We start from the raw sequence: 25,229 nt of genomic DNA on the forward strand, positions 1-25,229 counted from the left end.
TTTGGTATGTATACCAGCTGTGTTTCTATTTACCACTGCCCACTTCTTTCAGAACTTCTGCTCTGCCTAAAAGTTTACTAATAGGCAGGCCAAATATGCTGCTTTAACTGGTTTTGTGAATCCTGGGCTCTGCACTGAAATCATTGTCCGTATCCACCAATGGCACCACTCAGCAGAAAGTGCAATTACTCAGCTGTTCTGTTGAATAAAAATGAAGCAAATAGGCAAAAGTAGTGAAAAATATTTGTGCTGGGCTAAACTCCACTCAGCTACATAAGGTTATCCATATTTGAAATACACAGGACTGGCCTTTTGTGCCAACAGTGGTTTATCTCCTACCCAACAGTAATGGGGAAAAGAACAAAGTGTATCAGCACTAGAAATACTTTAATAGGACTAGGATTAAATTTAATTGCCTCATTTTAAAAGATCAGTTTATCAAGTCCTTGTCCCAATTAAAACTCAGTCAGCATGCCTGCAGCTCTTCAAAATAGCAAGAGAACATTTTTATTTCACATGTTAAGGCAAGCAGAAGCAACTTCTACTTTGATTGGGATAAAACATATATGAGATGTGCTGTTCATTGGCCACTTCTTCCAACCTCACCTAAAAACAGTTATGGCTGTTGGAGAGTGACTATTTATAGGAAAGTAAACAGCTCTACATGTAATACTTCTTAAGTGTCAGAACCTCCTTTGCCTAGTTCTTAAGGGGTGAAAGTGAAGATTTAATCAGTCTTTACACTTATATATTTTTTAAATTATTTAACTTTTATTACTGTTGCACCATTTATACAATTACATATAATTTCAATGCATCCATTGTACATTTTGTTTTTTCATTTGTTTTCCAATGAGTGTGTGTTGGTGTCTGTGACACAGAATGGAAGAGAAACTGGAACTGCAATGAACGCAGACTTTTTCATTTCCACTGACCAATAAACAGAACTACAGGTGCACCCAACCACGGACATGCATTAACTCGTCATGAGAAATCTAGGTAGGCTAAGTAGGATGAGAATGTTTTTTACTCCCAAAAAATATTTGGAGAGGAAGAATTGGAGGATTGGCATTGAGAAATATGTGGACAGCTAAGTGGGTATTGTCTGAAAGTTGGCATTCATCCACTGCATAAAAAAAATATCAAAATAAGAAAGGCTGTAAATAAAAAAAAAAAACACAGAAAATACTGCTTTCATAAAGATCTGATTGCCTTGGCACAAACGTAGTGGGCAGAATCAAACGCATCACTCCCAAACCCCATTACAGAAGAAAAAGAAGATTTTAATACACTGGTGGAGTGCATTTACAGCAGTTCAAATACAAAAGATGTGCTGTACTTTCAGACATCCATTTATTTATTTATTTATTTTAATCCAGGACTTGTGTCAAGTTGGCAGAAAGTATATTAGATATTTCCCCACAAAAATACTATTTGGATTCTCCCCCCTCCCTCCCTCCCAACTTGATGGGACATCCTTTTCATTTTTCTCTTTTTTTTTTTTTCTCCTTCTTTTCTGGGCAATACATATTTGTTATTTCAGATCTGAAACGAGTTAGTATAGCTGAAAAAATAAAAAAAAGACACAGGTTGTTTTAAGTGGTTGTTTCAACAGGCTGTCCAATTTAATCTTGCACTGCTATGGTTTGATCCGAATTAGTCGCTGGAACTTCAGAAGGTTTCGCTTCCTCTGGAGGGGCTGCAGGGTCCGAGGCCTTAGCAGTCGAACTAGGTGCTGCTGTTGCCGCGGGCTCCTTGGAAGAAGGTGCAGCCTCGTTGCTGCTAGGTTTTGAGTCTGAAGCTGGGGCCACTTCACTTTTAGTTTCTTGGGCTGCAGGCGTTGCGGGAGCCTCAGTCTTTTTGGCTTCCCCTTCCTCTTTGCTCTTGTCATCTGCTTTACTGGGAGCTGTGGCTTCTGAAGGCTGGGAAGCTTTTGCATCGGTGCTAGGCTCAGAGGGTTTGGGTGCTTCGCTACTGGCAGCAGGAGCAGAGGCAGCAGTCGGCTCCTCTTGCTTGGGTGCCTGTTCGGTATTCTTCTGTGGCTCTACTTTTGCATCAACAACAGCCTCTGACTTCTCAGGTTCTGTTTTCTGGGTTTCTTCCTGGGTCACTGTTTTCTCCTTCTCCCCTTCTTTTTCTTCTGTCTTATTGGCAGTGACCTGAGTATCCTTTTCTCCCTTCTCCTCCTTATTGTTCTCCTTCACTTCTGTGGTCTCTGTGGTTTTCTGGGCATCCTCAGCCTCCTTTGGAGTCTCCTCTTCCTCAGTTGCTGCTCCTTCAGCCTTCTTGTCTTTGTCTTTAGCTTTTTCATCATTGACACTGTATCCCTTCTTCTTCTTGCTCAGTTTGCCTCCCATGTTGGAGCTCTGCAACAGAAAAGAGAAAGGGTTGATTACCCAAAGCCCATGAGAGAATCAACAGAGTGCAAAGGGAAAATTGTTTCTGGAAAATCACATGAGGTTTGGGAAGGTGTTGTCAGCTGAATGTACCGATGCTGCAGAGCATCACTGCCACTGACCTCACGTTCTGCTCAGCCCTGCAGAATTTCAGTCAGAAAACACCCTTCTGCCACATTCCCCTACGAGCAGTCCTCCAAACACCTCTAACCCTGGTTACAGCACAGCAGGGAGAAAGGGGATGGAGTAACAAGAAGCAGCAAGATCATGGAGGACTAACATACAACCACAATCTTTTGTGGCCTGAGAAGAGAGGAAGTAGAAAAAAGACACATTTGTGTTCAGGCTGGGAATGAACTGGATTTCACTGTCCATCACGGCATCCACCCCTGGTTAACACAAAGTCCACCATCATTTTAGCAGAGGCTCTGAACCAGCTTTTCATTAAGGTTTGGAGAAATCAAAGGAAGCCTAGAGTCAGTGAGAAGTCTAACGCAGAAAACTGCATCGACTCCCTACACTTCCCAGCCTGTTACCCTAATGGACTGTTTCCCTTGGATATACAGCCTTCGTAGAGGGCTGATGGGACCAGGGACCAGAAGCATGTGCTTCCCTCACCCAGAGGGATGTGGGCACCCACATCCTGCTGCCCCAGGAGCAGGAACAGTTCCCACAGAGTGCCACCCAGCTTTGCAGCTTCCAGAGGGATTGCCCACCCAAAGTCTTGCATTCCCACACTCAGCAGGATGGGAGACACAGAGCCTGAAGCACAGCAAGACTGTGACTGTTGCCGCTGAAGATGAATAGATCACACGGACACGGGTCGAGGTGTGGTGAAAAGAAGAAAGAGTTTATTTTTCCCTCCAGGATTTATAGGCTTTTGACCACGGCCAGGTATTGGGTGGTCAGGATAACACTTTCTCACTGCACTGGCCATGAGAGATGCCCATCACAAGACGTGTAACAGAAAGAATGTACACATATCTATGTTTACAGTTACTGTGCTGGGAAAGTCCTTAGAAAACCATGTCAGCAAGCTCAGAAGCTGAGTTTTCAGGGCGACATGTGACCACTGCATAGGACAAAAGAAACAAATACAAGTACTTCTGACCACAAGCTTACACGTGGCACATGACATGATGCAATAAAAAATGGGAGAAAAGAGGGGCATATTTGTAGCCTCTGCTCCCAGTTTTCAAGCATGACAAGCAATCAGGTACACTGCTCAGTTATTTAAAATAAGTTGACCACGTGTGTAACCATATCAGTATTTATATAGCCTGTATGTGGGAGTCTTAACTAAGAATATATAAAATCTTTCACAGTATTTCAAAGCAAACTTTGTCTACGAAAACAGAAGGAGACACAAATATACTGGGACATTAATGAAAACTAAAACCTCCATGAATGGAGAAAAAAATGACATTTCTAGTATTAAAGGAAATAATTCATGATTAATGAAAGGTTAAGAAAAAATATTTCTGTATTTTCTACTCTTTGAAAATAAGTGACTTTTTTCAAAGAACTGTCAAACAAATGTTTAATTAAGAACTTCTCCAAGGGAAATGAATCATTCTAATTTTCTGTTTTCCACAGGTAGATATAATTATAGGCTGTATATTTTTCACACACTTGCTAAAACTATGAATACAAATCAGTAAAAATTCATAGGATTGCTCATAGCAGGCTGAATATAAAGTAATATTACATACAACTAAGAACTAGCTGCCTCTCAGTAGATTATCTGCTACCACAGATACAAGCCCCAAGCAGAGCCAAACAGCCAAATATCCACACATCTAGGGCAAAATTGGGATATTATGGGTTATAAGCAGATATCTTGGGATATAAGCAGAGACCTTTCTAACTTCAGCTTTCAAAAATAGTAAGAATTTGCAAATACTGTTGAAACATTATCACAGAGCCCTGCAAAATGGTAATGTGATGTTACTGAAACACTGCTTTGTTGTCTGAAATTTTATGGGAACAGCAATAAAAGGATTAACTTCTACAGAGTCACAACTGAGCAATCTAATCTCTGCCTTCATGACAGAGTTATCAGGTTTTTAGGTATTTAGGGCAGGCTGTGGACATTAGTTTGTTATCTGACAAATGTATAGCCTCCTTGATTACTCCCTAATTATTGCCCTGATTATTGTTTATGTGCAGTTACGACCAAATACTTCAAAAGGGTTTTTGGAAGTCAGTCAGATTGGAGATTTGAAGCCATGCTTCAAATGCTTTCAGACACCCATTTATTTATTTATTTATAATTTATAATTTTATGTATATAATATATACTATATAATAATAAAAATCATAAATAAATAAAAGTATATATATAATTATACCTATAATTAAATAAATATATCCCAGTTTGTAATCCTTAATTAAGCCTTTATTTGTTTTCCAGTAAAGCTCAGGTAAAGTGAGCCTAATTTCATTTGTTGTGTCTTCTGTACTTTTCAAGATTTTGCTATTTCATGAACAGTAGTAACACACCACAATTTATATTTCCTTCCTCAATAATCTTTTGACTTCAGATACAGTTGGATACAGAATGTCTATGCCAAAGGACCTTTAAAAAGTAGAGAAGCATGCATACAAGAAATGTGCTCCCAAACTAAGAAAAGAAACATGCACTGTCTTTGCTTCGAGGTACACTGTGAAATCTCTGTGTCTCAACCGGTATCACTGCCAGCTGGCTCCAGTATCTCAAGATACTGGAGCAGAAGATGGGGAAGAGCTTCAGAGACTACCATTACGATCTATTAGCAAATATTTACACTTACAAATGGACTGCCATCTCCCAGCATAGTTTCAACTACTTTAGAACAGAATAAGTTCACTCTTTGGGACACTGAATCTCATATTGCCCTGTTAAAAAGCTGCCTAGATCATCGTGATTACAGCTATGCCAGGCTATGATGCAAAAGCAGAGCAATCATTGGGGTCATCACCCAGGTAGCAATGCTACAATGTCCCTTTTTCCCTAGATCTGATTTACTAACATTCCTCCTGTCCCCAGCGTTCTGATAACACATCTGGGCTTCCCTGTAACCTTTTTCAGAAACAGCCCCACATGCTCCACTTCTTCAAATAGATGCTGGTCTCGTCCCTGTCCCAGCATAAAGCACAGTTCTGAACCATCCAATGCAGAGTCCAAAGGAGTGGCAGACACAAAGCAGGTCTTAAAAAGTGTTTTAAAGTTACAACCAGCTATACCTGCAAGAAGACCAGCATGTGGATCACTACACCTAAGCATCTCTGTGATTGTGCTGGATACTGTTGCAGGGATAATTCTGCCTGGTGCTAAATGAAAGTGAATGTAAGTGAAATGTCTCCCAAGTGAAGCAAAGTGCAAAAAGTCATTGAGATACAAATTCATACAGTGTTAAATCCACTCTGCGTTACTACCTACATGTTAACACTTGAAAGAGCACAGACATCTTTCTCACTCCGCACCAAAGGACTAGACTATGAAAAAAGAAAATAAAGGGGACGCACCCTCTGTCCCAGTGCGTCTGGGGTCCTGGCTTCACTGCTCAGCCTCTTCCACTCCCCCTGGCTCTCCCTAACCCCATAATCATTGCATTCACCTTCTGAATGACAGACCCAGGATCAAAGTTTGCCTACAACTATTGACCACTATTTACAGGCTGAACCCCAGCATGTCTTCAGTTATTTGCATTCCCACTAACAGGTACAGGCTTTGAGCTAGCTTGAGCAGCTGCCAGCTGAACATAATGCTCTTTGTAGCAAGCATGAAGCAGGTCCCAAATGAAGATTCTTGAAAATTTTGGTGCTGAACACCATTCCTATAACATGGCACAGCATTTGATGGCTGTGTCTTCTTACTGCTGGAAAGAAAATGGTCTAGAGATAGTCCAGAAGCTGATTTTATATTAAAAGTTGCAATATATCAGTAATTTTCAGGGAACATCGGTTAACAACTCTGCAGAGCAGTACTTCAGAAGAGTGAGGTAAAATATAACACTTGGAAGCTACATTAGACTTTGTCTGATTCCCAGGCTGTTCAGTATTCGTTGTATTGCTCTTCTTATGGAAAAAGAAACTAATCCAGAGATCACTCTGTCTGACTGTAAGAGAGCTAATCCTTGCAACAGGAGCAAGGATTTCTTCAGTTTCTAGAAGCTGTTGTAGATTTTGCACATCCTGGAGTTTCTCTTCTCCTGCAGGGAGAAGGAACAGAACGAGAAAGCCTTCATAGTTATCTTTCTTATTGTATAGTAGAAATAATCTCTGGAGTAGAATATTTAGATTAAAAAAATATCAGGTGTACAGGTTACTTGGAGAATGTTAAGCACTTTGAAACTTGTATATTTGTGATAATCAGGACTCAAAGAGTCAATGTCCATGAGACCATAATGCAAGAGGAAGAGAACTCATGGAACATTAAAAATTTTCCATCTGAAGACTCATTGGCATGAATCCCTGCGACATGGGCAGCACACATTTGTACAGTTTGTAAAAAGAATTATTATTTGGAAGTTTTATACTTCAGATTGTACTTCTATATTGAAAAGGTCCCTAGAATTAGACTCTTACTATCACTTTTGTCAATAAAGGTTTTTCTGCTCAATTAGTTTTATGTGCTTATAAACTTCTAAAAATTTCTTTTGGCATAGGCATCCATATACCACTGAAGAGTCTGATAATTACAACAACAGGCTTGCTATCACCCTCCCTCACAGTACTGCAGCAGGAAGGGACAAACACACAGATTGCACCTGATGTTACCTCAGTCTTATTGCCAAAGCAAAACTTCCAAAGCTCCTGTTCGACTGCATGCAAAGCATGGGGAGTTCAGTCCATCCCCAGAAAAACCAGTTCAGGAAGACAATAGGTACCTCCCGACATTCCACTGCCTCCGGCGCAGGGCAGGCACGTGCGGTGGGTCAGGCCAAAGTAGCCCTTGCACAAGCCTGTTCCCAGGCATGAGTTATCTCACACTGCCTGCAGACAAGTGCTGTAAAATGCACATCCCTCGCAAGGCAGAGTTTCAACACTCCAAATCAAATTAAATACTGATCCCAGAAACTCCCCCATGCCCCAGGTGCTGAAAAGAAATAGAAAGATCTTGAAGAATATATTACATCTCTGTACCTCCCTGATTCACCCTACACCTTTGTTAAAAAAAAAAAAAAGCACAAAGTTTTAATTAAGGGACACATATGGGAACTGAAGGAAACAAGGGGTATGCAAATACTGCTTTTGAAAGATTTTCTGAAATTTTTATGAAAGAAAAACACCCAAAACTTGCTATTTCTCAAAATATGCAATAGAATTTCATGCTCCCCATTACACGTACACACACACACTCAGAGACATTCCCATCCTTGCCAGGTCAATAAACTTTCCAGATTAACATTACAAAATGTCTGTTAGCATACACTTAGAATTAGACTTGCTAGCCTTGCCTTTTAGCAACAAAGCAATGTTTTTCTGTTCTTTCTCCATTATCTTCACTCATCTTCCTTTTCATCTGATTTTACTTGGAATTAATGGAACAGAAATGCTAGGTCTCATTCAGGTTCAAGCCTTTTCAAAACTCAGAATCAGTGACTTCTTTTCTCTTTTCTTTTCTTTTCTTTTCTTTTCTTTTCTTTTCTTTTCTTTTCTTTTCTTTTCTTTTCTTTTCTTTTCTTTTCTTTTCTTTTCTTTTCTTTTCTTTTCTTTTCTTTTCTTTTCTTTTCTTTTCTTTTCTTTTCTTTTCTTTTCTTTTCTTTTCTTTTCTTTTCCCCTTAATCCCTTCTTCCTCCTTAGCAGTTCCCTTCCCTTCCCTACCCTATCCTCTTGTTCTATGTTACTTATGCTTCAGAGCAGTGATGGGAACAAGCTCTTCTACAGTCTGGCAGGCTGGTGTGAGGGAGGCAAAAGGAAACAAACCCTTGGCCACTTCTCCCTTCTGAGGACATGCTGGGCTGGCACAAAGCTGTGCCAGGGGAGACTGAGCACATTTTGGAAATCTGTACCTGTAGGGCTGTGAGCATCACCTGCACACCTGCATGGACCCCGGAGCAGCAAAGTGCTCAGACACGAAGTGCACACAAAAAATATGACCTGGTTGTTCCTCAGCACCATACCATTTTTTGTGTTTCATGCTGTGAGACACAATAACAAACTAGGAACATCTCAGCTTAGCACTTGTACTGTTTCCTTCACAGTCCACAGATAATTTTTAATCCCTCCCTCAACATGTGGACAGACCTGTAACTACTGCATCTCCTTTCCTTCTTCCAAAGCCTTGTGAATCTCAAAATTTAGAAAAGGGGTATAAAGTAAAAGAAAGCAAATGCTTAAAAAATAGAAATTATGCTCACTTGATTTCCTAACCTTAATCTTAAAGGAAGCCAATTCCAATTTTGGGACCTACCTGTTTCCTTTTAAAATGCAGACAATAAAGGAATTCTAGGAAGTAATACTACCAAGTTTAAGTGGCTTTGTCAGACAGATTTCAGTTCTAATTTTCTCTAGTAAGCACTGGATTACATTTAATGCAAGTTTCTTTAAAAAACAACCAAAAAGCCCTTCAATTTTTATATTACTTTAAATTTCTCAGGTACATGTACACCACATAAAAAAACAATGCATGATTTTTAATATGAGCCATTTGTTATTAATGTATCTAAACTATTATTGTTGATTTTAGACTTCAATTATGAGAGCTATAATAATTTAAGCACACTGCAGGCTGATATAAAATTATCTCTATTGATATCTCTATCTTCATTTGAGAAGCATAACTGCTACTAATACACTAATTTATCAAAACAGTTAACAATTGCATGACAATTTTTTTGAGAGCAAAATAAAAAAATTTACCTGAGATATTGCTAAGATTTATGTGATTGTTGTCAGAGGTGTGTATTAATTAATCCATTAGGAACTAAATTTTCAAAGAACAGATGAAGGGTGATAGCAGCAGTTTTATAACAGGTAAAGGTTTTGCCACTACTTTCAATTGACAGAGCATCATCCTGAAACCACAAGTACTTCACACATGTTATCCACCATTGTACCCTGTGTGTAAAAAAGGCAGAATTCCTAAATAAAAGTAAAATTTGTCCATTATTTGATAAAAGAGTGATGAAGATTTTACGGGTTACTTTGAAAGCCACTGTTGGACACTCTGGATTTGCATGCTCCTGACTTGGAGAGCCCTACAGATGAAGAACCTGGATACCCAACAGTGACTGGAGATCCACTGCTCAGCCTGACTGTGGTCAGACCTCAGCACTCCCTTTGCTATAGGGAGCAAGTACACAGCAGCACAGCCTTATGCAGTCTGTGTGCTGTCACTCCATGGGAAAGCCACTTGAGTGAAGTACTGACCTGTGTGCTGCAGCCACTCTGTAGGAGCAGGTTCCCAAACACAATACACCTCATTTCCACAATGCACAAGTAGCCTCTCCAGATACAGAGCCATCTTACAGAAAACAGAAGCTGAAAACTTAGGCCATTCTTGTCTTCCTGAGTCAATGAGCAGCATGGAAGTAATGCTGTGCTGTGTGCAAACTCCCTTCTCCCCCCAGGCAAGGCTGTGCTTTGTAGGCAGAGATAATGTCCTTTATTAGACCACCTAATAGGGATAGAGATAACAGCACCCCTATTCTCCTCAGACAATTGTATACAACTGACACATTTTTGTGTTTTCTTCCTTGCTTTCCTATTGCTGGTTTCAGAGCAGAATTGCAGTGTTTTGCCACGTGTGGGCTTTTTTCACTGATCCAACACAACACTACTTTGCCCAGCAGTGCAGATACAACTTCCAGCACGTTCAGTTTCATCCCTGGCAGCAAATCCGAGGCTATTTTGCATTGTGTATAACAAAAACGAGTCATATTAAAAACCGAGCAAAACATAAGCAGCATAAAATATAGTATTTTTACAGTGCAGTGGATGTATTTAGCTTTGCACTCAGTTCATCTGATGCTCTGATTGCTTAAATTAAAAATGCTGCCATCAATTTCTATTTATTTGCCTCTTCTGCTCCATTCTGTCTACCAGTCTTCTTACAGACTCAAGAACCCATTCAAAGCATTTCTCCTGTATCCAGATTAACTGCATATGTTCTTTTTGCTGAATAATAAAAGCAGCTTGCAGACATGCTCATGCAGGCACACACATGCAGCCAAAAGTCAGCTTGCCCCAGAGTGAGAATTTAATCACACTATTGTTAGGCACATGGTTGAAAGAGAAAACTCTGCTGTAAACACCTGCTTTGCAGAGACTGAAATTAACCTTAAAAGAACACCTCTTGTAGAAACAGCTTGCAGGATTCAAATAAACTGAAAGAGTAAGCCAAGACATATAAGCATATGCCATCTATCTCCTTCTTCTTTCTAAATTGCCACATCATTTTGAGATTTGTGCATGTCTCATCAACAGCCAGTGAAAGAAATATTTTGTACCAGCCAGTTTTCTAACCTGCATCCTAGAATCAAGTTCCTAAGTGGGAAATGATGCAAACTTCAGAGGTGGTTATTACCCACATCTTTGAAGCTGTTTAGATCCCAGGACATGCAACACTGAGGGAGAGGTGAGATTCCACACATACTATTCCAATTACGGCCAGCCACTTTTTGCCTCCCTCAAATACCTAAGACACCACCACCATGTATAATTACAAAAACACACAAGGTGCTAAAAACCTAGATAACGGGATGGTTTTCCTTTTAAATCATATTTTGCTTGCATTCTGTCCCTCCAGCACAATCCCTACCGTGGATCTCAACACCACAAATATGCTTGGCTTGCAGACCCAGGAACAGTTCCTCCTTTGGGTGCCTCCAAAGGCTACATTAAAAATGTAACAGTCAAATGCTAACAAGCAATGAAAACATTATCCTCCTCCACACTACAGTCCTACTGAAGAGCAGTGGTGGGAAGACCTCATTCCTGGAGGGACTTCACACTGGAAAAGTGAAACGAGCGGCTTAACACCTATAGCTTATATTTTTGTAGCGTCTTCCTGAACAAAGAACAAACAGTTCAGGAAACACGAAGAGAGTTGAAACTCATGCTTTCTATACTAAAAAAAGAAACTATCATATGATCCTAATTTACATGTTTTCTTCAGTAGCAAAAGTTCTTGGTTACTGTTTGTATAAATAGTAAACTTACCTGTTATTTCTTAAAATAGTTATGGAGAGCCACATTCACATTCTGAATAAGGCATTGGGTATTTAACTAGGGAAGCTCTCACTGGAGAAAGTTAATTATGGGGATCTATATTTACATTTTATTTGTCTAACATTCCACACTCAAAAACACCTCTATTACTTTAATGCCCATTTAAATGGTCAAACTAGTTTTAATCAGACTTGAAAGAGTCCTTAGAATATAAATTACATGCATTGAAAACATGCATTAGCTTTGAAATCTAGGAACTACCAGTTATGATTTGAAAATGGATTCTCTGTGTCATTGCTAAATTCTTCCACATTTGTGTTCTTCATGTAAATTCATCTTTCTGTAAAAAACCATTCTTAAACCCTTGCTGTAAGAAAGCATCCTATACCTAGGAACAGAACTTTCAACAGACAGCTCAGACCTAAGATAAGTCATGGCAATCCTTAGACTATGTAATTTCCTTCTTCTGTTTGCATGACACCCTCACCACAAGGAATGAAACCCCATTTACAATTATAAACCAAATCCAGCTCTCAGTTTTGTTTTTCATTTTTAAAGATGAGGCACATGGACTGCTACACGCCATTTCTGACTGCAGCATGACTCCACAATTGCACCACTAAGAGGAGGAAAACAGGGAACCAAGACCAGCTGCCACTGAATTAACGCAGCACCTGCTGCTGCTGTGCATATTGTGGTGTTCATGAGAGCACTGCAAACTCTTCCTTCCAAAATGCACAGTATTTAGTTTACCCAGCAAAACAAAAAAGTAGCAATTTAAATAAAGTATTGACTCCTTTATTCCATAACATAACTATTTAAATATTTTAAGATTTAGTATCTAGCTAACATAGTCTGTCTGCTTCTATCTGTCTTAGCTCTGTACTAAGCAGCAGAAATAGCTTTTCTTTCTTTTTCCTCAAAAGGAAATGATTGCACATCCACTTGATGCTCCTGGATGTACTACATTTTTAGGTTTAGACATTAGAAGAGGTTGGCTGATTTTAAAAGAACACTGACAGCTCTTTTCTTCCAAAGAAAAAAGTCACTGATGATGTGCCCACCCTCTCAATAACCTCAGCCCTGAACACAGAAACAACATTCCTCACAAATTAAGGCACATGAAAGAATCACAGGATAAAACAAATTTTATCCTCCAGTTAATACACAATTGCTAATGACAGTTAAATTAGTAATTGAAACATTATTCCAAAAATACCTGTACGTCTAACATGGCATTAGAAAGCTGAGCATGCTTACGTCTTTAGGATAGTGTTACACATCATGCCTCTGATGGAATTTAACCTCCTGCAAGCAATGTGCAAGCAAAGTCTATTCACCACCTCAGCAGTATTTACAAGGTATTTTACACCAACTCCCTGAAGAGCTGCTGCATTTCTCCTTGGAATAAAAACTTCTGACTTTTAGTCCTGTGTACAAAGTTTTATTTTAAACAAAATATGTTGTACTGAAGTCAACATATTCGAGTCAAGTCATGCCTTGCGTAACATCAAAACTACCTATAATTAAACCTGTGAGACTTTGGGCTGAATTGCAAGTATTTCTCATGTTGCTAAGGAAAATTCTTCCTTGTGATCACAGTATCAGTGTCAGCAGCTTATCAGCTCTCAGCTTCTCACAGCTGTGTTGTAATAACGTCTTCTAGTAAAGACGTACTGTAAAGAAACCAGGAAAATGGAAGATTGAATTCTCAACACCTTGGAAAACTTTCTATATTTGTGCTCCCAAGCAGTCATTTGTGCCATATACATTTTCTACCAGACTGCAGCTTGGTCTATTATATTAAGTGGTTCACTTTGGTCTCTCTCACTTCCTGGTTCTCACACTAGCACAATATATGGGGCTTTTTAAAGCCAGAATACATTAAGACAAAAGGAAATCTCATATTCCAGACTTTCTTTTATGATCTTTCTTAGAATGCATGTTTAATACTGCATTTTTGACTTTTTTCTTTCCCCTGCTCCTTTTTAAAACAAAACATTACTTTCAAGCTGGCTTACCAGTTTCACTTTAGTCACTGAGGGAAGTTTATCAAAATAGCATGGAATGGGTACTCAAAAATCATTGAAAGAAAAGAGCATTAAGCAGCTAATTTTTGTGTCCTAACTCAAAACTAACTGTCACCACTCCTTTGCACTCTCTAATGGCTGTTTAAAACACCAAGACATCTTAGGCAATCTTTAATTAAGACTTGCAATAGTCTCCAAAACTTGAGAAATGAGAGCTGTATTTCCTGAAGCAGATGGAGAACCTTAGGTGTGCATCAATGAGCGCTGTCAGTGGAGCCTGTCACACTCCTTCAATTAACACATGATGGTAATAAGGCAAAGTGTATTCTGTGTGTGCCAGAGGGTTGAGAGGAAAGAACCACGGTTCACTTTTTGATTTCAGTGGTGCAAGATGACAGTGGGAACTGCAGAATAAGATCAACATCTGTTAGAGAATTTAATCTCCTGATCCAACAGGATAATGGTCAGCCTTAAAAAATTCACTTTAAAAACATAAAATGTTTCTAATGATCCCAAAGGAAGAGCCGTGACAGGCAGTAAGCTGTAACATGTCACATTTTTAAGCCATTAGACGTCAGCTTGGATTCAAGACTCCCAGGCCTAGACTGATTGCCTAAATTTCTTTCTGAAATCTTCACTGACTGTACTTTCTCTTTTCTGTTTGCTTGTTATATTGAGATGTCTGAACAGCTCTGCTAGAGGGAAGGTTACGTAAGTCTGGAGGCTAACAAGTCCATTTGGCAAGATATGAAGTGAGCAGTTAGTGCAATCCATGAATTGCACTAAGAGATTTATGTCCAAACCAGGAAAGGCAGAAATCCAATTTTATAATTACTCAGCCAGAACCATTCCAAGCTAGCAACTACCCAAAAAGAAGAGCAAACTTTTCAGCAGCAATGAAAACTAGAAATCAGAAAAGATGATCAGATGCATATCTCCTCTCAATAAAATAGCTTAGTTTACGTTTCCATTTAAGTATCAGTATGAAATCTGTCCATATTGGCTATTAAATTTAAACTCATTAAATGAAAGCAAAAATAACTTTGCAAGGATGGCTGTGGTGTTGGATACAGACCCTTTTCTACCCCCTCACCTGAGCACTAACTTGCATTTTATGTCAATGAATTTAGTTAATACCTAGTATGGCCACAATTCAATTTTAGCAGTTCAGAATCCACACCAATTGTCTTTGGTGATATAGCTGTTAGAAAGACTTGGATAAAGGCTGTTTGTAGTCCAGTTTGCAGTTTTGGTCACCTCATACCATACAACAGAAAAAAGCTTACTTTCCAACGCCCACATGATACTTATAGAGAATTCTTACAGTCATTCCTTCAGTTTAAGAAGATTTCAGCCTATGGTTATGTGAAAAATTATTTACCCTAACCAAAGAAGGTAAGCATTCATCAATATAAACTATAACTGAGCTATTTCAGGATTTAAATCAGAGACGTCTATCACAACAATGGAGACTTCAGAAATATGGAAAATTGGTTTTCATTTTTCAAGACAGAACCATAAATAAAAAGAAAAGTACCACTAGAAAGGTTCTGCTGGCTGTTTCAACAGTAATATATTTTAGTAGCAGTCCATGTTTCAAATCCGCACTGCAGTTCCATTTCTCTGTCCCCCATACCAGCAGATATGTGGAACCCATCTGTGCCCCAGGAAGCCCTTGTTGTAGGAGTAAGAGGATATAAATTCATTTTAATTCCATTGACAGAACACAGCTGCTACAACTCTCTACAGTAACTGGCTTTTCCAGAGGCTTTTTATAATCAATTCTCCCAGCTGGTGAGGTAGCAGTGTTCAGACTGGCCAACACTTCAATTTGGGGATTTTTCCCTTTCTGCTCTAGCAGGTCAGCTGTGGGACAGGGCTCCTGCATTCCCCTGTGAGATCTCACCAAGAAATGGGAGCTGAGTTAGTGCCTCTGCCCTGCTGCCTCAGCTCTGGCTCCCAGAGTTTGGCAATTCATTTGCTTGGGCATTGGAGAGAGGGAGCTGCACTTCATAAACTTAAAGATGTGGGCTGTCAGGAGCCAAGAAGCATTTAGCTCTGCAGAAATCATGTTCACAGTTCTGCTCACTGCAGTTGTCTGGGTAATTCCCCCCATATGCACAAGCTGAGCACTAAATTCACACATCCCAAACAAGGGGGCTGGGTTGAAATATGATTCAAGTGCATAAAAGTCTCTTATCCATATTTGGAAATATTACTTTTAAAGGTCTCATGCTATCTCAAAAAATGCTAAATGAGCCAGTTTCAAGAAATACATCACAAGAAACACCTAACTATTTTAAGAATATTTACAACCCCAAATACATTAATTTAAATCTCTTACCAACCACAATCTCTTTCTGTGTTTCTTTAATTTTTAATCACAGGTAACTGGTAAGCAATACCACACATAAGGTTATGCTATGATTTACATATAAACCAAAATAAAATCCTTTTTTTCCAGAAATAGCCAAACTCTCTGTCTACTTTCAGCTTAGCAATTCTTCACTTTAAGTGGAAAAATCTTCTATTCAAGTATTTGCAATGTGGTGATTAAAAAAATATTTTCTTTTCAAATTCTCCTCTGTGTCTAAATATGAGTCTAAAAAGTTTATATTCTTTTATGTTGTTTGCCAACGACTGCAAACTTTGCTCATGTCACAAACTTCTCACAGAATCTGACATGAACCACTTCATTCCAAAACAGAAATCAGATACAGAAGGAATTACTCTCCTTACTCAGGACAACATCAATAAATAATGCAAAATGACCACCACCCCATCACATTTTCCCTAAAATCACAACATGCTCTTTTACAGTAGGAGGCATCTGATTCTCAAGGTGAAATAGCCATCATAGAGCAGTGGGACAATACTTTTTGGTTTAAGCCTCTGGGATCTGTCATAGTACAAAAGTGTACCATGTAAAAATGGCAGATGAGATTTTCCTCTTCAAAGTAGACACATACCACTGCACTAAAACTGTAACACAGCACAAAGTCATAAGACTACCTATCTCCCTCTTTTCAGGGTTCCACAGCAGCCTGGGGTCAGAGGAGAGCAAGAACTCAAAACCTACTCAATCTTTCCCAGTTCCTCTTGCATTGAAGGCCATCTAATTTACAGTCCAACTTTCCCATTTGGAAAATCAGATAATATCCCTTTTCATCCTCAGAAAAGCTCTGCCTGATGCCAACAGATGCTGTAAGGTCTTGAAGATATTCTTCTTGTTTTAAAAAGCAAGCCCATCCCATATCTCTCTTTCACCCCAATTCTCTGTTAGAGAAGGCTGTTTTTTTTGCATATTGGCACAGTACTGAATTGCTCTTTCTGCAGCTTCCCACTGTACACCACATATGAGAGCAGCATAATAAACAAGTCACTCATGGTCATTTTACAGTAACTATGTCAATTCTGCAATAGGCAGCTGTAAAGCATCTCTGACCAATTTTAGGTATTGCTGAAAAATCCTTCTGGAACCAAGCTCCTTCATATTTATACCTCTAGGCTGAGAACATCTGTACACGGGCATTTTGATTTATAGTTCCAAATAAGCACATTTCACTGTTTCAGTTGACATACTGAGAAGGATTTTTTCTCAGGCTAAGAAAGCTCAGGTGTATCCAGCTGGATGAAGATGAAGCTACTGCTTGGCAGACATCTTAGTGCTTTATTGAAGACAGATTTGAGAAAGTAAAGTCTTTTTCTTAAACAGAAAATTTTGAATGCTTGAAAAACAACCATAAGCTCTTTTTATTCTGCTTTCATTAGGTTTCTGGGCATTGGACACATCCTGGTCACTGCTATATTTATTTTATGTTTATCAATTAGATGCATGTTTCTGTTAAAATGACATCTCTTTTATGAGTGATTATTCAAATTTGAACAGATACAAGAGGAAGTTCTAAATTGGTTCACTAACTTTCCAAGATAATTTTAAAGATTACACAAGTTTGAAAATTCTGAGTTATATTTGTCACATTCTGCAGAAGCTTCCTTTCCTACCCACAGATCTGAGCTGTAGAGATTACATTATTACAGTCATAGAAAGTAATGAAAATCGGAAGTGTGATTAAGCACCAAAGAGACACAGCAGCACGACACTGCTGGAGATGATATTCAACAGAGCAGGACATGAAAGGATCATCTGAAAGAAATGTCAGGATTTAGGGATTTGAAGGGTGAAAAATTTAGGTACATTCCCCTCTATCATTGCACTGAAACTAGTTCCTATTCTGGAATTTCAGAAATCTTGGTAAGTAAATCAAGATCAGCAGTACGAATTTGACCAGGTCAGTATGAAGGGAATGAAGAACAGCCCCACAGCTCTCAGTTCTTAGTACCTGCACCAAGGGATAGACAGCTACAAAGGACTGCAGGCCAGGCTCAGAGCCACAGACTGAATTTGTGAACCACTAACTTTGTACTTTTTTCATTATGGGTAGATTATGGTGACATTGAGGGACATGGTTTAGTGCTGAACTTTGCAGGGCTGGGTTAAGGGTTGGACTCAATGATCTTAGAGGTCTTTTCCAGCCTAAGTGTTTCTATGAGACTATGTTTCTACAGGTTATGTCAGAACATTTACATTACATAAACATAAGTCTTTTGAAAACATACTTTCCATGTAAAAAGTTCAAAAGTTACAAAGGAAGAAAGAAAAAAGTAAGAGGCTTTTTAATCCTTTAAAACGAAAAGAAAACTACTTTCATTATCATATTTTTCAGAGACCAGTCAGGAAAATACTCATATGTGCCAAAAAACATTAGATATTCTAGCCTGAGAAAGAAGAGATCCTAAAGTAAATATATAATACGGGATCATAACCAAATGACACTCTGCTTCAAATTTTCTCAGTTTCTATGAACTCTTGTATTTGTAAGTTGCCAGCTCATAATTTTGTCATACACTAAAAGAACTTGGATTTTTTTAAAGCATAAGCTCTAGTACTCATTACAAAAATAATCTAGATTTAATTTCTAATATTTGATTAAGTAAAAAAAGTCTTGAAGAGTCCTAAACCATAACATAATTTTTGTCTCATGATTTCTTACATCATTCATTTTAAATGTTTATGCCTGGGAATACTGCATGCTTGCAAGCAAGGTATGTGAAACATTAATTTTAAAAATGGATGTCAATTTATTTTAATCATACCTGTTAAGCTGGTATTCAGATAAGTTAAAGAAACACAAGAGTGCTTTAAATTTATCTTTCAATTGTGTGAACCTTCTTAGCATGCTTTGTTCTGGCAAGTTAACCATATGTACTCAGAAGCCAAGATATGCAGCACCATTTGAAACAAACCTAATAAAAGACTGCATAACAAGGCCATAGAGAAGACAGAAGAATTGGAGATGTAATGTAAATGTACTAGTAGAGAACTGAGTCTCTGGTGACTAGTATGTCAGGAGTATGGAGATAGGAATCTGTCAAAGTCAGCACAGGTAGAGAAAGAAGACATCTCCAGCATTTTTCCATTTCAAACCTACACATAAAATCCAAAATTGCCCTAAAAATATTAAATTAACTCTATAAAGTTGACAACAATTTTGTCATCTACAAGGTAGATATAGTGAATCACTGTAAGAAAATCTATGCCAGTAAATCCCCAGTTACTGAGCATTCTGACATAAATTCCCTTGTTCATCTGCACATAACTGGTATTTTTATCTTTGGAGCACTTGAGTGGTTTTCCAGCTCAAACACTATAACAATCATTGGATTTTATTTATTTTATTTATAGAACTCCATTAATCCACAAATGAAAACATGGGAATTTTATCTGGCTGCCTATTATGCCATTTCAACTGTTTTTCCTGGATATTTTTTAACATCTTTTTTGTATCTCCTTCTTATTTTCAGTAACTGGCAAATAACTATTTGCTATCAGACAAGATTAAAAGAGCAGTTCTAAAACTTGTTCGGAGGAATGTGGTAATTCAGATATAAATCAGCATGCAATTTCAGTATTGCTGAAGAAATGGGGGCTTCCTCACATCTTTTTAGGTTCCAGATTTTATTTGCATGAGTTACATTTTCAAAATTCAGTTGAGTGGTCTTGAGAGTTTTTCCTTATGATCTTTTCTTCAAAGATATATAGTTAACAGTGCAAAAGCAGGAACTCAAATGCCATCATCATTAATAATAATTTTACAGTTAGACTCAACTACAAAATGATGCTTAGAAATGCTAAACAAAAGTAATCTGCAATGAATGTCTGCAATTCAGTACTCAAACAAGTATTTAAAAACTAGGTTTTATATTTAGGAAGGTGGAATTTAACTTTGATCACATCTCCAGCATTTTTTTTACTAGCACGATTCTCTTTCAGTAAAGAAACAATAAGAGACAGAAAGATTCCAGCACTCTGCTTGCTCTATGAATGAAATTAGAAGCTGGAGCAAAGAGGCTCTGAACCAGAGGCTCTGAAGCCAGTTGGCTTTGTTGAACTTAATCTTTTTTCAAAAATCAAGTGTTTCATATGCAGCCCAACTGTATGACCTCTACAGTAATTCAAATGCAGTGCTCTGTTGCCAGAAATATGCTCATACTAGCAAGCAGCAGCTGGAAAACATTAGTTTCAATGGTAAACCTGTGTGAATATCAGTATCTGCAAGCTGATAGCCAGAGAAAAGAAATATTGCAGCTATATATGACCACCTGCCTATACAGATTGAAAGCAAATAAGTCGCTTCTCAACTGAGCGTCACTCTCCTCAGAACACATTAATGACTTTCAAACAGTAATTAGAAAGTTAGTGGAAGCAAATTTTTTACATTTGCAAGATACACCAACATTTCTCCACTGTAAATTGCTGAGATTTTCAGCCTCCCTTTGACTAGCACCTCAGCACGATGCTGAGTAGAAGAATGCACCACAGAGCCTAAGAAAGCTCAGCACATGGAATTAGGCACGTGGAACAAAAGACTCAATGCTCAGCTGCAAAAACATTCAACAATTAATTAAATATTTACTACAGAAGGATGAAATTAAAAGCCTGAGTTTCCATTAGCCGTCTGTAACTCTACCTTGGACTTATGTCTAAGAAAATATAAAGGTCTGTCGTTCCTCATGTGACATGATCAACCACTTTACAGCTCTGTTAATAAGTAGACAGGAAAAGAGAGCAACAAGAGAACAACTTTGTGCACGTACCCATTTTTTGTATTAAAATGAGAGACATTAGATTGAAATTGTTTGCCAAGAAACGAAGTCTAGAGTTTGTAGAAAGGCAATAAGACCCAAGAAAAGAGTGTTTTTCCCCCTTCCCTTGGTGCTGGAAAGGTCCAGGAAAAAAAGAAAAGAGAGTAAATGTTAAACGTTACTACTCTTCATTCCCATTCGGATGTGGGGACTCCATTGAGCTTGTCAGCCTGCACTTATTTTGAATCAGTGGTTACCCACAAAAAACAGGAATGCATCTCTGAAATGTTTATTTTCCCTTTAACACCTCGTATGGAACTCTTGCAGCTCTGAAAGGATCCATGCTCCATTGCTGATCTTGCTAAGGTTTGAGGGACCGCCAGCACTCCAAGACTCTGCATATTTATAAGCACTATAGGATGAATAAAGAATCACGACCTGAAACATGATGTCTACATGAAGACACTTCCATAGAATTATTGTATGAACACCTCCAAGCCATACTTTTTTTCTTGGAGCATGGTATTGCTGGGAGGTTTCTGTAGCACTAAGGAGAAACATTTCTTTCAGACATTAGCATAAATTTGGAAGTATAGGTTCACGGAGGTTAATATTCCTGTTCACCTAAATCCTCCTAAATTTTCAACTCTATTTTAAATGTTAAAAGAAAATAAAATACACACTATCCTACCATATTATTTCTCCCTGAGAAGACACAGGACTTTGCATCTCATCTGGATTTGGTATCATGAGGTCACATTGCACGGGAGACCTGGAAGCCTGAACAACCTGTACTTGGTTAATGCATTCCATGGAAATGGGATATAACATTTGTTAAATAGTTCTTACATTCCAGGCTAGGTTTGAACTCTTTTCTACAGCAGTGTTTTAGATCTCAAAATTATTAAGGCATAAGGGCACTAATCTGGACATTAAAAGGAAAACTCTTATGTAGAATCTGCAAGTTAAAGTTACAGAGGAAAGTTAAACCATAAGACTACTAGTCAGAACATAAGGTACTGAAGCATGAGTTATGATTGTAATTCAGAAAACTAAGTTACTCTATGATATTGTTCATAGTGAGCATAATCTAATAGGAAATGTTTATCAAACAATGCCAGGAAAAGGTTACTAAACTGGTCCTGGTGCTTTTCTGATAATTTAAATATTGTGTAAGTATTTGACAAATGGCAGCCATCTCTGCAGCTGGAATTGCCAGAAGTAAATGCACACTTTTACTCCAGGATGGAGGGGAGGAGAGGGACAAAAGAGAGAATAAAAAGCTGGGCAAAAGGATATATAAGAAATCTATCCTTCATGTGTTCAAAAAAACCAAGAAAATGCTAACACAAGAAGAGCCTTCACCTGTTTTTGCATGGGATCTTTGCAAATAAAAAATTCTCCCCACCCATAAGTGGAAGTTGCATACACTAACTGTTGTACACAGGTGTAAGATGATGCCCTGGACTAGATAAGAAAGGTACAGAATTAGCAAAACACCAAAACAAAACAGCAAACCAGCAAAGAACAAAAGCTCTCTCAGACCAGTAGTAGCAATTCTGGCAATGGAGCTCTGCATCTGTTTGGACACAAGGCTTGCCCAAGTGCCTGGTGTCATCAGGGAAGTGGCACAGTTTGAATGCACAAGCCAAGCCAAGCTAAGATGAGCAGGCATCAAGTGAAATGTAAGAAAAGTGCACAGAGAAAGGTGCTCTATGTAACCCATTCTTGGTAAATGGCTGCTCAGTGCACTTGGGGATGTAGGACTGACCCAGGAAACTGAGCAATCTACATTCATCAGAAAAGGGGTATGAAATTTTTAAGTAGTTTGACAAAATCTGCACTTCCAGTTTAATCTAGAGCAGATAGAAAATAGTAGAGTCACTTAGCAATGTATTTTTTTTCTCCTTTTATTTTAAGAGATAGATGAAATTAGAGGCAATAATCTACATCTCTAAAACTACTTTTATAATTTTTCATATTGCTATAGTTGCATAAACTTCATTTATATGTTGGAAGTGATTTCTGTGCTTGTTTTCTGTGACAAGCAGGAATAACAACAGTCTTCTTCTCTCTCGCATTATGCTGTATGTCACATTTTGGTCTGTACAGTACCTTTCATAATTTACCCTCCCCTCTTACTCCCCTTCACTTTTATAAAACACAGCTATCAAGATCTTCAGTATCAAAGAAATTCCCAAATTCTTTCACTCTCAAGGATCTTACTGTCTATTACACTGCTTACAATGTCAGAGTGGTATTCTGTGGAACAAGGCTGCTTTAAGAATATAGCTGCCACTATCTATTGACACAGGACACTTTAAAACGAAAATGTAGTAAGAGACAGAGTTCAGGAATTGTGCACCCAGTCCAGCTGGAGAACATACAAACATCTTACAACTGTCTCATTAAATGAGTTCAGGGAAAGGGCATTGCTAAAAATGAAGAACAAATGTCTTGATTTACAGATCTACAGAGCATTTGCTACAGTACATTAAACAGCAACAGAAGTTGTTTTTAATTCAGGCTCTTTCTCTGAGAAGCACAAAAATCACTGCAGCTAAGGACGAGCCCAGAAACAACATGTACAGTGTAAGTCATTTGTGCTACCTTTTACTTAAAGCCCATAGCAGTAGAAGGTGATGATGGCAGAATGATTATGTACAAAATATTGCTGCAGTTACTAAAATCAGGACTTTTAATCCTTACCCTTCCCTTTTTGACCACTGCCTGTCCAGCAGCCAGGAGATGTTCTCAATGACCACCAAGTTGCTCAACGTCCTGAGCAATGGTATTTCACCAGATTTAAAGGACTCAAATTCATGCATATAAGCAGTAGGATGGAAGATCAGAGATTGCACAATCATATCTTCACAGTAGGGACATTCAAATCAGAATACTGATTTACCATTTACCAGCTGGTCAATACCATTCATACTGGTTGTTGAATAAAGACAGTTTGTTGTCTGCAGTGTGCACATACCTCTGTGAAAGAGTTCTGTGTTGGGGCAATTGCTTCTGAACTGCTACTCCACTCTTCCCAAAGATGCCCAAGCAACTTCCCACACATTTTATTTCTCTCTTACTGCAAAAGGCCATGCAGCACAGGGCACATAGCCCAGATCCCACTTGGATGGATGTGAAGCATTGTCAAATGCATCTGTCATGGTGAAACCAGGTCAATATGTTCATGGCTAATTTAAAAATGAGCTGCTTGGATTTGTGATTTTGGGAGAGGGGCAGCAGCTCATTTCTTTTAGGCACAGAATTAGTTAACGTTCTGCAGCTAAGCAGACTATCAGAAAAAGACTCACAGGATTATAAGGATCATGTATCCATGGTGATTTTAATAAGAAATCTTACTTGCAGTAGAATAGATAGAAGCAAGAAACAGAATCAGGCTTCATATATGATTTATTTTAGTTCGCCTCCTAGGAAGTAGAATGTTACTGGTTTGATTTGAAGCCAAAAATTGTAAGCTTGGATCAAGTTCCTGAATTTCAAACTCAACTATATTCCACTCTCAAAAACCAGGATACTGTGGCTGTCTTTATCTTGAACATACCAGTTCTCTTTGGTAAATTGCTTATAATGTACTAAGCCAAGTTTTGACAGAGTCATGCTGTGAACATTAATTTCATCAACATAAGTATCTTGCTTTGACTGCCCTGTTTCTTTTCCTGTAGCTTTCTGACAGAGCAGTATTTATGGTACTTCTGTTCCTTCCCAAGGCCACCAACATTTAAGAGCGCTCAGGTAAAGTAGCCTAATATAGATACACCTAATTTTGTTAATTCTTCAGCCAGGAAAGAGCAGGAGTCCTGGATACGTCAGGATGCTGTGTAGGGGGAAAAAAAGCACTAAACAGTTACAACTTTCATTTGTATTTATATTTAAATTGCAGTATTATAACTCCTTGCAGCTGATTGCAACATTTTCTGAAAAATTTCATTGTTACTGTTTATTTTGACAAGCTTGTCTATCAAGCATTTTTAAAATGCTCACTTCCACCATATTCCCCAAGATCCAGCAGCACCAGAACATTTGGACTTGCAATACCCATGGGATTCTGTGACTTAACTGTCCAACTGCAGGTGTGTCCTGAGCAGTGAAGCTATTTGTGACACTATACCATGTCTATTTGGTTTCCCCTGTGGCCTACAGCTATATTTTATTCAGTGTCCTTGCTCAGTCAGAAAAGTAGAATTTGATAGAAAGACTTGTAAGAATACAGAGAAAAGAGACCTGTTTGCATTGAGACTGACTCTGTAAGAGGGAGATATCATGGTTAGAATTTCCGGCTTGACTGAGCTAAGACTGGAATAGAAATTATGTTAAGACTTCTGAGAAAAGGACTCTGACAAATGGCAAACCAGCAATGAAATGTTTGCATTCCTTTTGCAAGGTCCAATAGCTCTGTTCCCATAGCTACTGTATGTTGAGATGGATGATGTAGCTACAGCAACAGAGCCAACATCCATGTTCAGTGTAAATTCCTAAG

At 38.4% G+C, this 25,229-nt stretch overlaps 1 protein-coding gene across 4 annotated transcripts in view; it reads right to left on the reverse strand.

The window, feature by feature from the left end:
* Positions 1-749: 749 nt before the first annotated feature.
* BASP1 (brain abundant membrane attached signal protein 1) overlaps positions 750-25,229 on the reverse strand; it is a 50,722-nt gene continuing 26,242 nt past the window's right edge. For all 4 annotated transcript variants that reach the window (XM_058833342.1, XM_058833345.1, XM_058833346.1 and 1 more), the window contains exon 2: positions 750-2,366. In XM_058833342.1, coding sequence (XP_058689325.1) covers positions 1,626-2,357 — 732 coding nt within the window. In that variant the 5' untranslated portion in view covers positions 2,358-2,366 and the 3' untranslated portion in view covers positions 750-1,625. The remainder of the gene's footprint in view (positions 2,367-25,229) is intronic.

Source organism: Poecile atricapillus, chromosome 2, assembly GCF_030490865.1.
Source record: "Poecile atricapillus isolate bPoeAtr1 chromosome 2, bPoeAtr1.hap1, whole genome shotgun sequence".
NCBI lineage: Eukaryota > Metazoa > Chordata > Aves > Passeriformes > Paridae > Poecile > Poecile atricapillus.